This window comes from Canis lupus, chromosome 10 (assembly GCF_003254725.2).
Source record: "Canis lupus dingo isolate Sandy chromosome 10, ASM325472v2, whole genome shotgun sequence".
In the NCBI taxonomy this organism is placed as follows: Eukaryota; Metazoa; Chordata; class Mammalia; order Carnivora; family Canidae; genus Canis; species Canis lupus.
In genome coordinates this window covers 16,566,614-16,583,839 of record NC_064252.1, presented here as the reverse complement: position 1 = coordinate 16,583,839, position 17,226 = coordinate 16,566,614, and the positions used below count along the sequence as shown (strand labels likewise).

The 17,226-nt window shown below is 38.1% G+C and overlaps 1 protein-coding gene and 1 pseudogene across 1 annotated transcript; one reads left to right on the top strand and one right to left on the bottom strand.

The window, feature by feature from the left end:
• Window positions 1–1,421: 1,421 nt before the first annotated feature.
• On the top strand, window positions 1,422–3,380 carry LOC112674867 (olfactory receptor 4K14). The gene has a single exon (XM_025471274.3). The coding sequence runs from the start codon at window positions 2,286–2,288 to the stop codon at window positions 3,249–3,251; it is 966 nt and encodes a 321-aa protein (XP_025327059.1). The 5' UTR covers window positions 1,422–2,285; the 3' UTR covers window positions 3,252–3,380.
• A 12,405-nt stretch (window positions 3,381–15,785) lies between these two features.
• On the bottom strand, window positions 15,786–16,719 carry LOC112656689 (olfactory receptor 4Q2-like; annotated as a pseudogene).
• Window positions 16,720–17,226: the final 507 nt, after the last annotated feature.

The following is a 17,226-nucleotide window of genomic DNA, read 5'->3' as shown; positions in this document are numbered from 1 at the left end:
CAGAATGTAGATGTTTACATCTAAAGTCTGAAGAAGGCTCAAATATGAAGTTCTCTAGCTTCTTAAAGTGATATTTTTCCTGAATTATTTTCCAGGAGGAGGAGAAAGAGATTATTAAATTGTTTATAGGAGACAAAGCATATATGTTTTTAAAAGTTCTAACCAGACATTATAGATTTGAAATACAAGCTGAAGTGTCAACAGCGTCAGCAGTGAGCATCCAACCCCAGGTTAGTAAATAGCCTTTGATAGACATTTAGTGAATCTGTTTCTGAACATACAAGTCAACCAGAGATCAATACAGTCTATTATTTTTTACATTAAAGTCATTGTCAGTTAAAGTCAAATTTTGTTATTGTTGTATTTGTTTCCTAAGTAGCATTTGTAGGTTTGCAAAACCTTCCTCATTTGCTTCTGAGTATAAATTCAACATTTATCAAACTTTAAAATGCGTTTGTAAGTCATGAAGTGTTCTCTGAAATCAGAACCCTGTTTAAATTCATTTCCTCCACTTCTTTTAACATCCTTTTTCAAAAGTGTATTGCTATATAATTTACATACCATTGTTATATAATTTACATCATTTCCAGTGTCCAATTAAATGGTTTTTAGCATATTTACAGAGTTGTACGACTGTCACCAATATCTAATTTCAGAGCACTTTTAATTCAATAGCAAGTAAAACATTTCCTTTTTTGCTTGTTTCCCATGTTTCCATCTGATTGCTTTGACGTTCTGTTCACCTAATCTCTAAAACACACTAAATGAAACACAGTTATGTTTTAGGTTTACATGAGGAAAACTTCATGTCTGTAGAGCACAAGTATACCAATAAAAGAACAGCCATTATGGTCTGTAATATGTAAGTTAGCTGGTGTCAGGTCATCTAACTTAGCTTGTGAAGAGATCCTGAGTTGTGATTATACCCATTGTGCCTTGGCTGTGGTTAAATTTAAATTTATAATCCCATTCTAAAGAGGGGTAGCACCTATAGCCAAAGAGTCTTGCAATGAAATCTTTTAATAAAATCCATTTAGAAAAGTTTAAAAGGAACAAAAGGATTTTGAGTCCATTATCCTGACAAAAACCTGCCTGAGACTGTTGCCATTCGAGTGGGCTCAAACAGATATAATAGACATTAATTCCTCTAGATTTTTAAATTCTATTACTATATGTTCCCATCATCAGAATATTTCAAATCCGAAATATGTTACTTTAGTTCCCTGTAAGAGAAGCCTTACCAAACTGTTGTTTCATGTTATAGTCTTCAATCTTATAAAGGGCTAACATACTAAGAGTTCATACAAAGGACAGTTCTGCATCTTTTGTGAAATTACTCTGAAGAATTCTGTTCAGTATCTTTATAAAAAATTTATACAATATGTTCCTCTTAGTGAGAAGACTGGGGTGTCACCTCATTTCCGTGATAAACTGATAACGAGACCTATCCATTCCATCCCAGTTCTTCTGGAAGTTCAGTACTATATTTTTAATAAAACGCTGAACTTATCAATCACTCATGTATATTGTAAAAACTACATCATCCACCCAAAAAATTATTGCATGGGTTCTATGTTCTGGTCCTTGTTGAGAGCTCTTGCAAAATATTTCTTTCATTGAAGCCACTCTAAAATCCTGTCATAAGTAGTCAGTTTATATACAGTAAACCTATAAATGATTGGATCATTGGCTCTTTAATCGCAAACCCAACTGATGGAGATGATAAGAGCAGTAGTAAAATGTGGGAAAGGGGAGCTGTGTGAACTTTATGTTAATAGGTTTAGTTTCCTTTATACTTATTGCTTTATTAACTGATTTAAGTGAGATTGGTAAACTGTCAGTGATACATAGACACGGTCTGAATAGTGAGCTTGTGAATGAACAAATGAATATGGAAGGAAGAGATAATTTCACGGCTACCAGGAGAAGTCTCAGAAACTGTCTGGATTGCCAAGATTTCAAAGAAAGCATTGTGGACATAACTGCATAACTCCATAAATCTGTTTAAAAAACATTGTGTCTTACACTTAAAATGGGTGAATTTTAGTGCATAGGTACATTTTATCTTAATAAAGTAGATTTAAAAAAGAACAAAAGGAAGATTCCAAGCAGCCTTAATATGAGAGAAAAGCAAATTCTCTGGCTGGGCTGGGCTTTAATCTTCTCTGTATTGCATTTTGAATTAACATCTTACAAATTAAAATTACATTCAGATAAAATTTAGGTCATCAATTTCATGTGCCTGATATTTGACAGACCCCTTCATATCCACCTCCTTTCTTCATATGGATTCAGAACACAGCCTGAAACTGGAGATAATGAAGTTGCAGAATTATTCCTTGGTGTCAGAATTTGTGTTGTATGGACTCTGCACGTCACGACATCTCCAGCATTTATTCTTCATATTTTTCTCTGGGATCTATGTGGCCAGTGTGCTGGGTAACCTCATCATTGTGGTCACCATAATTTCTGACTCACACTTGCACTCCTCTCCTATGTACTTCCTGCTAGGAAACCTATCTTTCTTAGACATATGGCTCGCCTCCTTTGCCACCCCCAAGATGCTCAGGGACTTTCTTAGTGACCGAAAGCTTATCTCCTTTGGAGGATGTATGGCTCAAATCTTCTTCTTGCACTTTATTGGTGGGGCTGAGATGGTACTTCTGGTTTCCATGGCCTATGACAGATATGTGGCTATATGTAAACCTCTGCATTATATGACTGTGATGAGACGGCAGACCTGCGTGGGGCTGGTGTTGGTCTCATGGGTCATTGGCTTTGTGCATTCCATCAGTCAAGTAGCCTTTACTGTGAATTTACCGTACTGTGGCCCCAATGAGGTGGACAGCTTCTTTTGTGACCTGCCTCTTGTAATCAAGCTTGCCTGCATGGACACCTACATCTTAGGTATCCTTATGATCTCAGATAGTGGATTACTCTCCATGAGCTGCTTTCTGCTCCTCTTGGTCTCTTACACTGTCATCCTCATCACTGTCCGACAGCGCACTGCTGGTGGCGTATCCAAAGCACTCTCCACTTGCTCTGCACACATCATGGTTGTCACACTCTTCTTTGGGCCCTGCATTTTCATTTATGTGTGGCCTTTCAGCCGGTTCTCTGTGGACAAGCTCCTGTCTGTGTTTTACACCATTTTTACTCCACTCTTGAACCCCCTTATCTACACACTGAGAAATAAAGAGATGAAAATAGCTATGAAGAAACTGTGTAACCACCATGTGACTTCTCGTTGAATCCCAACTTTCCATAGGCCTACATGTTCTTACTCATTTAGGGGATATAATTTCTTTAATATGATTTGTGCAAAGATTTCACTCTGATGTTTTACTGATATAATTTGTATTGTGTTATATTGCAGAGAAATAGTTGTAGATTACAACAAAAATCATGTATATACTTCTGTATAATTTTATGCTTTAAATAAAATTTTATGACATATAATATCACTACCTGATATTGTATGGTTTATATTACATTATAATAATTATATTATTTTAATATAATTTTACTGGGTGATGGGCACTGAGGGGGGCACTTGACAGGATGAGCATTGGCTGTTATGCTATATGTTGGCAAATTGAACTCCAATAAAAAAAATTAAAAAATAAAGTGCATTGGTTTAGAAAATTAATAAATTTTTACCCACAGACTGTAAATAAACACTACATTTACACTGTCTTACTGAGTCAATTCTGTCCCTTGGGGAATCATCTATTCAGAAGTGTGCTTGAGTACCACAGATTCATATCTCATGCTGAATTTTTAGATGTCTTTGGATCTTAAGAAGATAATCATAAGCAAGAGGTAACTTTTGTATTAAACTAATGGTTAAAGAGTTCAGTTTTCTTGTACTTCGATTCTGAAATGTCACACAAAAGGAGAGAATCAGGTAATGAGCAAATTACTTGAGTAACTGGATGAAACTGCCAATAATTTTAGACAATGTTTCCTTTTTTAAAGACTTTATTTATTCATGAGAGACACACAGAGACAGAGACACAGGCAGAGGGAGAAGCAGGTTCCCCACGGGAAGCCTGACGTGTGACTTGATCCCAGGTCTCCAGAATCACATCCTGGGCTTAAGGCAATGCTAAACCACTGAGCAACCCAGGCTACCCCTAGACAATGTTTGCAATAAGGAGAAGCATGCTCCAGAGCACTTCTGGCTTCTCTTATGGCTGTAATGTCACACATTTTCACAAACACTAAAAGAACACAGATTGAAAACAGCTGCTTTAGGATACATTTCTCAGGAGTCCTCTTGCTTGGCACTGTAATAATACTGTATTTTGATTTTATAAACTTTGGGCATAGTCAAATTCTATGATGAATTACACCCATCTATGCGAACATTTAAAGAGCTTAAGAGAGATATATGCTGTCTATGTGCACTGCAGCATTATGTATAATAGTCAAGATATAGAAGCAACCTAAGTGTCCAAATGTAGATGAATGGATGAAGAAGTGGTACCTATATTTATATCTTTTTATATATCTGTATATTACCTATATAATGGAATACTGGAATATTATTTGGCCATTAAAAAACAATGAAATGTTATCCTTTAAGACAAAATGCATGGACCTAGAGGGTATTATTGGAAGTTAAATAAGTAAGACAGAGAAAGACAAATACCATATGATTTTACTTAAATGTGGAGTCTAAAAAAGAAATGAACAAAAGAAACAGACTTACAGACACAGAGAACAAGTGGTGTTTATCATATGGGAAGAGGGTGGAGGATAGACAAAATAGGTGAAGGAAAATTAAGAGATACAAATGTTCGGTTATCAAATAAATGTCAGGGATATGATGTACAGCATAGGAAAATAGTCGATAATACGGTAATAACTTTGTATGTTGACAGTAACTAGACTTCCTGAGGGGATCAATTTTTAATGTATAAAAGTTCTGATCACTGTGACGTACACCCGAAGTTCATAGGGTATTATCTGTCAATTATACTTCAATTAAAACAAAGAGTGGATACCACAAGAGCTTTCAAGAAGATGACACTATATTCCTCTCTTAAACTGTTGAAGACAAAAAAAGGCTTAAAATCTGAAAGATAAAGTAATATTTATAAAATGCTAGAATACAATGAAATAAAAAAGGAGGAAATATATTGTCTTAATAATTTAAATCCTATTAGAGATAGACATCATTTTATGGGACTCTCATGGTTTCCTCTTAATGCCATTATTTAAAAATTTTTCAGGGACATGTGCATTTCCCTCTGAAGAAATGGGACAAAAGTATTGAGTGTCCCGAGCCTTCCCTTAGCCCTCCCTTCAAATAAGTCCCAGGTGGGAAGGCACTTCTGTTGCCTCTGAAATTTTGAAATAACATCAAAAGAGAGAGCATCAGGTGTCAGTGTTGAGCTATGGACGGAGTGGGCCCAGAAGCTGTCCTGGAGCAGCTGCGTCCACACCTTGCCAGCTGTTTTCATGTGCAGCGCTCAGTGCTTTGGGGGGTCCTGGGGTCCTGCGCAGGCGCGACAGGGAGCAGGGCCAGGTGCCCGGGCTGCCAGTGTTCCTTCAGAGTTCTATGCTTGCAGGTCGCCGGCATCCTCTGGCTGTGGAGGCTGGGGTGTCCAGAGGGCCTCGGGGTGGGATTCACTGTTGCTCAAACTGCCGGGGGGGGGGGTGCTGGCTGTGTGGAGCCTCAGGTGGGCGTGGGACCCCTCGAAGGGCAGTGAGGCCTGGGGGCAGGATCTGCTGCTGCTTAACACACAGGGGTGGGGGTGGGGGCTGGCTGAGTGCATGGGACCTCAGGTGTGCATGGACCCCTCAAAGGGCACCGAGGACTTCCCATAGGCTCAGGGGTGCTGGCCGGCGGGGACTCCTCCAGGGGACCACCTGCTTCCCATTGAGGACTCCGAAGATGTCACGAGCCACTTGATGGGGACCCTGGATCTCCAACAGGTAGGTGGCGCCAGGTCACGGAGAAGATCCGGATGGCGTCCTAGTTTGGGACCTCCTTGGGAGAGGTTGTGCCTCTCCTTCTGTGCTTTGCCTACAGGACATGTCCTTGAAGGGTCCCACTTAATGGGCCGACTGAAGGAGTGTCCTCTGGACAGGCTTCTGGTGGCGTCTTCTCTCCTCCAGCTGCGTAGTGGGGCATGTGTTGTGGTGATATTTCCCAGTACTTACAGATTGAGAATAGGTCGGTGGTGCACTTGACCTTCGTCCCAACCTTGGACAGCCACCTGTCAGGGATGTGGCGGTGATTTCGTAGTTGTGTGGCTCAGACAGCAGCTGTGGTCAGCCTGGTCCCAAAAATGATGGGGAAAATAAGTTATAAGTTGTCGTTGTTGCCTCAGTGAGGGGGTGATTATACTCTTACAGGTAGTCCTAATTAAAATGCCAAATTCGAGGGCTTCCAGATCGTTCATTGAACAAGACTCAGAGAAGGGCCTAGTCTTTCAGTGTCTTCTATTTCAATTGAGGCGGCATTCTTTTGGGAGGAAACCACATCATAGCTACTTCAGATTCTGCAGTGGTTCCACAGGGCCTGTAATGTGGAAAAAATAGATTTACTTTTAAATTATCTCTTTTCCATCTGTTTTGGATTAATTTCCTTAGTTTTATTGATGTAATTGACTTTGTAGACCTTAAGACATAGCCATTTTATATCAAGATATGTCTAGTACTATTTATACATTTATTATTCAAGTAATAAATGTCAAACACCTGCTATAGTTCAGATTACATCAGCAGAACTAGGAGCAAACATAGAGTATTTAAGAACACATTCTTGAGTGTGTGTTGAGTGGAATAAAAGCAAGGGAATGGTCACAAAATATGCTGTCATGTGAGATCTATGATAGCAATAAACATGATATCTGAGTGCAGGAGAGGGAAACAATCCAGTCTTGTTGGTTAGGAAAAAGTTCCTTTCTTACATCAGTTTTTCTTTGATTTCTGAGGATTCTGTATTTTGTCCTATTATTACACACACACACGCACAGCATGTTCAGCACAGAACCAGTCCTGTAGTAAATGCCGAAGTAGATGCTAGATCCCACAGGCATTTCCGACTGTTTAGAAGCATCCATGACTCTTATCTGCAGTCTCTTCTCACCACTCCATCTTGCTTTGGTCAGATTCATGAAAATGGATGTGGACCCTTGCACTATTTCACCTTAGGTGCAGAAATCTCTAGCTGTCTAGATTGAAGGAGTATGCCTGCCTGATTTGTTAGTGAAACTTGAGTTACCAAAGTCACCAATTTTCCCCAAATTGTGGGTTTTTGTAGGCAATTTGTGAGTCAGTGTACAGGCAGTGCAGCTATAGATTTTAAGTGGAGGAACTTCTTTGAATTTTGAGGAAGCCTTTTATGAAACTCATTTTCCTGTTTTGAAATAAGGTAAAATCCAAAATACTTTGTTTTCCTAAGTGTAATTTGAAGACCACCCACGTTAAAATCACCTGCAAGGCTTTATAAATGCAAATAATCAGGGTCCATCATTGCCCTGCTGAATTAGTATTCTAGGACCAAATCCCAGAAATGTGCTTTTTACACCAAGATGCTTCAGATAATTCTAATTCACAATCATGACTGAAAAACGACCAGATAATTGTTGGCATCATCCATCTGCAGGGGTAGCTGCTTTAAGGGTCGGTTAGAAGGATTTGCTTATGTGAGAAATCTCTATTAATGGACCAGGATATAGTCTCAGAAAAATGTGACTAGGACATATTGATTCAAAATTTGTGATCTCATAAAATGTGTTGTTTATGGACAGATGAGTCTATCACTGAGAAGGTGCTGTGAAGTTGAGGCATCCTAAACATTTCTTCTCTCCCTGCAGTCATGAAGGGATCAGCTCTTTCCTCTTTCGATTCTCTGTGAGATATAGTTAACTGCCTTAAAAACTTTGAAAAACAAAATGGCAAGCTTGGTTTTGCCACTTAGCAATTCAAACCATGCTGAAATCCAGAAAGCCCAGATTTCAGAGGGGGCAATATTTAGAGAGCTATATCTCCCATAGTCACTGTATAATCACTATCTGGTCTCAGGAGTGTTTTTCTTTCATGTCAATGTTTAGACAGCTTTTAAATCAAATGATTTTGTATAAAGAATTCTTCAATATAAGTAATTTCTAAATGTTAAATTCTCAAAGGGGAGCCTCCAAATGTAAAGATTTCCATTGGAAGTAAAATTCCATTCCTATACATGGGGAAATATTTTTTTCATTTCTCTCTCTTTCTCCTTGATCTCAGATGCAGTTTGAAGATGAAAAGATTAGGGAGACTTTCACAGAAATAAATATATGTCCAATCATTGTATCTCCTCGTATTGCCTCCTTCATCCATTAGGAGGACCCAGATGATCTTGACGAAGGAAGTGACTCTTGCAGTTTTATGGTTCTGCCTAAGAAACACATTCACCACAGTTCATTTCTTTAAATTAATTACCAGAGTTCTATTTGTATTTAGAGCTATTTAATGTCTAGTTCCACCCTCAGCCTGTAAACCTCCTGAAGTCAGGATCACTATTTTACCTCAGAACTTGACATAGCTCTAGGCAAATGGTAGATACTCATTAGGAATATTAGTTGTGCTCATTAAGTATATTAGCTGAATGGATAAGTCAATGTATTATATTTTTAAAAAACATCTTATGGCTGTTACTGGATATTTCTTAATGCCAGAGTTAAGGAAAGCTCAAATCTGTGTTTTTAAATGATAATTTTTGTTAAATGCTTGATTTATTATTATGGTTTTGGTATTTTAGGTTTTTACCAGGCAAAGCCAATGTATGAATCAAATTATTCTGATGTGTTTTGGTTTATATCCTTGGCACTTTCTACCTATAGACCAGCACTGAATTTTCTCCTTGCCTTTTCTCCAGTGTTTTATGTAACAGTTATCCTGGGAAACCTCCTTGTTGTGTTTAGAGTGATGTTTACCCTTACTTACATTCCACTATGTACTTCCTTTTAGCAAATCTCTCATTCATTGACTTGTGTCTTTCCACCTTAATGATTCCTAAGAAGATTCATGACCTGCACTCAGGGCACAAAACCATATCCTTCCAGGGATGTGTCATCCATTTATTTGTATTTCATGTCCTGGGTGGATCTGAGATGGTGCTGCTCATTGCCATGGTCTTGGATCGCCTATGTGGCCATATGTAAGCCTCTCCACTATCTGACTATCATGAGTCCGCAGATGTGAATTTTGCTTCTGTCTGGTGCTTGGGCTGTTGGCCTCATTCATTCAGTGGCCCAGTTAGCTTTCGTTGTCCACTTGACTTTTTGTGGTCCTAATGAGATAGACAGCTTTTGCTTTGAACTTCCTTGGTTCATCAAATGTGCCTGCGCAGACCCTTACAGGATGGAATTCATGGTGACTGCCAACAGCAGGTTCATTTCCATGGGCGCCTTCTTCTCATTGCTTATCTCCTAAGTTTTCATCCTGGTCACTCTCTGGAAACGTTCCTCAGGTGGTTTGTCTAAGGCCTTTTCTACTCTGTCAGCGCACATTAAAGAAGCTGTGATCTATGTATACAATGAAATATTACTCAGCCATCAGAAATGGCGAATACCCACCATCTGTCTGGACGTAAATGGAACTGGAGGGTATTATGCTGAGTGAAGTAAGTCAATCAGAGAAGGACAAACATTGTATGGGTTCATTCATACGGGGAATATAAGAAATAGTAAAAGGGAATAAAGAAGAAAGGAGAGAAAATGAGTGGGAAGTATCAGTGAGGGTTACAGAACATGAGAGACTCCTAACTATGGGAAAGGAACGAGGGGTGGTGGAAAGTGAGGTGGGCGGGGGGACGGGATGGCTGGGTGATGAGCACTGAGGGGGGCACTTGACGGGATGAGCACTGGGTGTTATGCTGTATGGTGGCAAATCAAAATCCAATAATAAATACATACATACATACATACATACATACATAAATATTTGTTGAGTTAAGAGAATGGAATTTTAGGGATCGTTAGTGATTTCATTATGAACTGAAAAATACTGTCAACATAGGTTAGATTTTTTAAATTATTGAAGTATCATTAACATACAGTGTTATGTTAGTTTCAAGTTTAAAATATAATTCTACAATTCTGTGCATTAGGCAGTGCTCATTATGAGATAAGTGTACTCTTAATCCCCTTTGTCGATATCACCCATCCCCCACCCATCTTCCCTCTGGCAACCAACCTATTTGTTTTTTGCATTTAAGAGCCTTTTTATATTATATATATATTATATATTTTTATATATAAATTTATTTTTTATTGGTGTTCAATTTGCCAACATACAGAATAACACCCAGTGCTCATCCTGTCAAGTGCCCCCCTCAGTGACCGTCACCCATTCACCCTCACCCCCCACCCTCCTCTCCTTCCACCACCCCTAGTTCGTTTCCCAGAGTTAGGAGTCTTTGTGTTCTGTCTCCCTTTCTGATATTTCCTACCCATTTATTCTCCCTTCCCTTCTATTCCCTTTCACTATTATTTATATTCCCCAAATGAATGAGAACATATAATGTTTGTCCTTCTCCTATTGACTCATTTCACTCAGCATAATACCCTCCAGTTCCATCCATGTCGAAGCAAATGGTGGGTATTTGTCGTTTTTAATGACTGAGTAATATTCCATTGTATACATAAACCACATCTTCTATATCCATTCATCTTTCAATGGACACCGAGACTCCTTCCACAGTTTGGCTATTGTGGACATTGCTGCTATAGAGCCTGGTTTTTTAATTTGTTTTTTTTTTTTTGCTTTGTTTTATAAACCCCACATATGAGTGCAATTTGTAATGAGTGGTATTTGTCTTTATCTGACTTACTTCACTTAACATTATACTCTCTAGATCCATTCATGTTGTTACAAATGGCAAAATCTCATTCTATTTTATGGCTGAGTACTATTCCATTGTGTGTATACATACACCCTCACACATTTACACATTTTCTTTACCTATTCATCTATGGATGCACATATTTAGGTTGCTTCCATATCTTGTCTTCTATAAATAATGCTAAAATAAGTGTACTAGTGCATACATATTTTCAAATTAGTGTTTTTGTTTTCTTTGAGTAACCTGAAAAGACTGAATATTCCAAGCAATTATGAGAGAGAATGGTAAAACTGGACATATCACAATACTAGATTTCAAGATATAAACCTGTAGTAGTCAAAAGAGTTAGTACTTAAATCAATGGAACACAACAAAACGTCGAGAAATAAACTCACATTTATGCTTAGTTAATCTAGGACAAAGGAGGCAAGAATATACAACAGGGAAAAAACTTTCTTCAACAAATGATACATGGAAAACTGAAGAGATGCATGGAAAAGAATGAAATTGGACTGCTTTCTCACACTATACACAAAAATAAACTCAGAATGGATTAAAGAACTAAATATGAAACAAACCATAAAAATCCCAGAAGACAACACAGGCAGTAATTTCTTTGACATTGATTATAGCATCATTTTTCTACATAGAAGATTATGCAGAGGAATGTAAAGGAATATATTTCCCATTTTTCCAAAGGCAAGGGAAACAAAAGCAAAATTAAACTATTGGAACTACATCAAAACAAAAAGGGTTTGTACAGTGAAGGAATCTATCAATAAAACAAAAAGGCAAGCTACTCAATGGGAGGAGATATTTGTGAAAAGAGATTACTATACAAAATCTATAAAGAATTTACACAATTCAAAACCAAAATAACCAAATAATCCCATTAAAAATTAGACGAGGTCCATTTTTTCTAAAAATACATGCAGACACATGAAAAGACACTTAAAATCACTCATCATTGGGCAGCCCGGGTGGCTCAACAGTTTAGCGCCACCTTCAGCCCAGGATATGATCCTGGAGACCCAGGGTCGAGTCCCACGTCAAGCTCACTGCATGGAGCCTGCTTCTCCCTCTGCCTGTATCTCTGCCTCTCTCTCTCTCTCTCTCGTGAATAAATAAATAAAATATTTTTAAAAATCACTCATCATCAAGGAAACGCAGATCAAAACCACAATGAGATATCACCTGACACCTGCCAGAATGACTAATAAAAAAGGCAAGAAATAGCAAGTGTTGATGAAGATAAAGATGTTGATGAAGTGTTGATGATTCTCACACACTGCCGATGGGAATGCAGATTGGTGCAGTGACTGTAGAGAACAGGATAGAGGTTCCTCAAAAAGTTAATAAGAGAATTACCACGTGGCCAAATAATTCCACTACTGGTTAAGAATTTTTGTTTAAAATCTAAGATTTCATATTTCATTTGAATAAGAGCATTAGATATTGGATGTGAGATTTAACTGTATGAGTCATTGGATAGGTTTCTCATAGAGTTTCATGTTATGTTGAAATGAAGGCAGCCTTTTGAAAAGGATAAGAAAAAAGCAATTTAAAACTGGTAGTATGGTAAACAATTTGAGTACTTGTTTAAATACACAGAAGCAGTCCAATATTTTAATATGTTGGTTTCCTTGAGAATTTCTAGGCTTTGTATTTATACGAAGATACATATTTCCATTTATCTTATAGAACTTATGGTTATGTCTGTTTTTTAAATATTTTTTCTCAGAACACTGATTTTATCTTAATTTTATCTACTACTACAAATATTGAATAGTTTTTAAAATTTCCAAGTATCGCTTTTTCCACATGGCATTGATTAGTGGAAATTTCTAACCGCACCAGAGAATCTTTCTGTATCAATCTCTAGGGAAAACTAACTGAATTGTGTCATTATGATTGCCTCAAGTTTGCTGAATTTTAACCCTCAAAAATTCCTCTCTTGGTGATACTGTTATTAAAGTACTAAGAATTCAAATATAGAATTCCTGATATCATAGTCAATATCTTTAGATGAGATCACATGATTTATACTTGTTGTGAACTTGATTACTTAATTATCTGTTTAATTTTGAAGTATCTAACTTCTCTGACAATAATAGTGGTATATCCTTAGATGTTTTGATATCTATTTGTTAAAAGATTTTATTTATTTATTCATGACACACAGAGAGAGAAAGAGAGGCAGAGACATAGGTAGAGGGAGAAGCAGGTTCCATGCAGAGAGCCCCACGTGGGACTCGATCCCAGGACTCAGGATCACACCCCAGACTAAAGGCAGCGCTAAACCACTGAGCCACCAGGGCTGCCCTGATATCTTTTTTGGGGAAATCTTGCTTCAGTAAAATCTCTTAGTTCCTAGTTCTTAATGAAAAATTTCCAAGTTATCTTTCCAAGTATGGGAAAAGAAAACAGGTCTGAAGTGTCTCTTCCATAAACTTAACCACACTGATCAAAGAATATGTACAAAATTCCTTCATTTATCAATCATGTTTTTATTGAGTTTCTATTTTATTTTAGGTATTTTAAAAAGTAAGCTTTGGGAATGTAAAGATAAATACAAAACTTCAGTCTTCAATGAGTTTAACATTCTTGGCTTCTATCTCTGTCACACAAATTATTGCTGAAATTGCTTCTATAATTCACTTACTTTTTAAAAAGCAGTAAAAAACAGGGCAATTGGGTGGTGCAATCAGTTAAATCTCTGACTCTTGGTTTTGGCTCACATGGTGATTTCAGGGTCCTGATATCAAGCCTCCCAGGAGATTCCTTGCCCAGTGTGGGGTCTGCTTGAGATTTTCTCTCCTACTACCTCCAACCCTCTTACCTTTGCTCACTTATGCTCTTTCTCTCTCTCAAAATAAATAAATAAATGTTTTAAAAATTAAAAATTAATAACTGTAAAAATAAAAATGCTTTATTGTCCATTTATATTTTGTGTCTAGTTATTTCTTAACTTGAATGTCAATTCAGTTTTCCCCTCTTTAATTATAAAATTTTAGTAAGGACTACATAAGCCTATGAATTAGTCTTAATATAATTCTGAGTATGAAAATGCAGCAATGTTTTTTTATGATAATGGTCATAATAGTATAAACCGTGCCCCAAGTGGATAAGGAAAAAAAGTCATTGCTCATTTCTATACAGTTTCTAGAATTTTCCTTAAAGTGGTTTTGGTAGACCATACTGTTTGTTTCATTAAAGCAAATCAGCCAGTTTAAATTTCCACCATCAGTATCTTTATGTCCTTGAAAAATCTAATGAATAAATAATAGTAAAGTCCTGTTATGTGTCAAGCAACAGACTAAACATATTTGTATGTATTGACATTTTTAGCCCTCACCAGAGCACTAAGAAGTAGGCATGATTCTATGCATACTACAGCTAAGGAAATTAGGGCTGCAATACTTTAAATGACTTGCCTAAGATTCACTTGATTTGTAATTCAAAGAGAGTTAGTTGGACCCACATGTTAAACAGTTGCTCCCTGAATTGCACTACTACATGGTAGTGGTGTGATGAAGCAGTGAAGGCAGATAATATATCCATTAGTTTGTTATACAGTTATATAAATTGGATTCACTCTACCTCATCTAAATGATAACCCTCTAAATATTTTGTGACTTTAAGAAACATATATACATTCCTTTTCAGGTCTTTGCAGACATCTGGTTAGAATGTGAAAGTTGAAAAGACAATGAAAGCAAGCACAATGTGGAGAAGAAATTGGTGAGACTTTGGAAAGGGTGCTTTGTACTAGTGTGTGGCACCAAACTAAATGAAAAGAATGGATAGAATAAGATTTGATCAGATGAATGAGTAGAATGGAAAAACAATTAATAGAAAAACAGAAAACAGATGCTTTGAGGAAAAGGAAGCAAATGTAGAATAATTCAGTATGAAGGGAGTTTTGATGACTTTAATTATACAGCCTTAAATAGTATTATGATTTAATGGAAGAAAACCAAACAATTATTATTATTATTATTATTATTTTAATAATAAATTTATTTTTATTGGTGTTCAATTTGCCAACATACAGAATAACACCCAGTGCTCATCCTGTCAAGTGACTCCCTCAGTGCCCGTCACCCATTCACCCCCACCCCCTGCCCTCCTCCCCTTCCACCACCCCTAGTTCGTTTCCCCGAGTTAGGAGTCTTTTTCTTCTCCCTTCCCTTATATTCCCTTTCACTGTTATTTATATTCCCCAAATCAATGAGAACATACACTGTTTGTCCTTCTCCGATTGACTTACTTCACTCGGCATAATACCCTCCAGTTCCATCCACGTTGAAGCAAATGGTAGGTATTTGTCGTTTCTAATGGCTGAGTAATATTCCACTTGTATACATAAACCACATCTTCTTTATCCATTCATCTTTTGATGGACACCGAGGCTCCTTCCACAGTTTGGCTCTTGTGGACATTGCTGCTAGAAACATTGGGGAGCAGGTGTCCCAGCATTTCATTGCATCTGAATCTTTGGGGTAAATCCCCAACAGTGCAATTGCTGGGTCGTAGGGCAGGTCTATTTTTAATTCTTTGAGGAACCTCCACACAGTTTTCCAGAGTGGCTGCACCAGTTCACATTCCCACCAACAGTGTAAGAGTGTTCCCTTTTCTCCGCATCCTCTCCAACATTTGTTGTTTCCTGCCTTGTTAATTTTCCCCATTCTCACTGGTGTGAGGTGGTATCTCATTGTGGTTTTGATTTGTATTTCCCTGATAGCAAGTGATGCAGAGCATGTTCTCATGTGCATGTTGGCCATGTCTATGTCTTCCTCTGTGAGATTTCTCTTCATGTCTTTTGCCCATTTCATGATTGGATTGAAAACCAAACAATTAGGCTATCATCTCCTAACTCATTCGTGAAACAGTAATTATTTTAACCTCAGATCGTCTGCTCTCAAAAACTCACTTCAACTGTTTATGTCTCCTGTTTTTTCCAAGCAAGTCCTCTCGTGTCCCACAGTTTCTGCATGGCTGACTTGACCTCTTTGTTCCAAAGTGTGTAGATGAGGGGATTCAGCATGAGTGTAATAACATTGTAGAGTACAGACACCATCTTGTCCACAGAAAATGTGGACAAGGGACGAGCATAGATGAAAATACTGGGTCCAAAGAAGAATGTTAGTACCATGAGGTGGGAGCCACAGGAGGAGAGTGCCTTTCGCCTTCCCTCCTTCGAGTGAATCTTAGCCAGGTTAGCGGAATAGGAAGAAAACAGTATAATAAAGGAACTGGTAGAGATTAACCCACTGTTAGATGCCATTAGTAATTCAATAATAATGTGTCCACACAGGCAAGTTTGATGATGGGGGAACATCACAAAAGAAGTTGTCCACCTGGTTTGGTCCACAAAAAAGGCAAACGTATAGCAAGGATCCTCTGGACAGTAGATTACACAAACACTCCCATCCAGGAAGCAGCTACCAACATACAGCGTAATCCTTGACTCATAATAGTGGTATAGTGCAGAGGGCAACAAATTGCAACATAAAGATCATAGGCCATCACTGTAAGCAGGAACATCTCAACTGCTCCTACAAAATGCAGAAAGAAGAGCTGCACAATGCATTGGCCATAGCGAATGAGCTTCTCATTATCAAGAAAGTCAGCCAGAAGCTTAGGGATAGTTGAATAACGTAAGTCCAGGAAAGAGGGGTTGCCAAGAAGGAAATACATGGGTGATGAATTCAGATAGTTATCAGAGGCTACTGTGACCAAGATGAGGACATTGCCTACCCAAGTGGGCACATAGAAGAAAATAAATAGTACAAATAGCCCTGCCTCGATAGGTGGTGTCTGTGAGAACCTTCCAGGACAAAGATTCTCACCATCTCTCTTTGGTTTTCATCCATTTGACCTGGCTTCTTGATTAAAGAAATTAAACAAGGGGCATTAGTAACATTGAAAGTGAATGAGATAGAAGATGGTGGAAGAGTAAGGGTCCTCACCTTACCTGGCCCCACCAACTTACCTAGATAACTTTCAAACCGTCCTGAACACCTATTAATCTGACCTGATATTTAAAGAGAGAACATCCAGACACTACAGAGAGAAGGGTTTCACTTCTAACAAGGTAGGAAGGTGGAAAAAATAAAATAAAAATGAATCAAGTGGGGGAGTGGCCCTGCGAGGATCCAGGCTAAGGCTGCGCACCTAGAGCCTCCAGGACAGGAAGGCCCAGCCCCAGAGAAGTGGGAAATTTAAAAAATTCACACCAGATTCTTCCTGGACAGAAAAGTGCTTAGCAGAGAAATTGGACAGAATTGCAGAAGGGGCAGTGAAGTCCAGTTTCCCAGAGTCATTAACAGAGGAAGTGTGCCCCAGGGTAAAGGGCACCACGTAATGTGGGCCGACCTCAG

Excerpts from the sequence above, each read along its gene's own strand:
- LOC112674867 (XM_025471274.3), top strand. The coding sequence starts at position 2,286 with ATGGATTCAGAACACAGCCTGAAACTGGAGATAATGAAGTTGCAGAAT.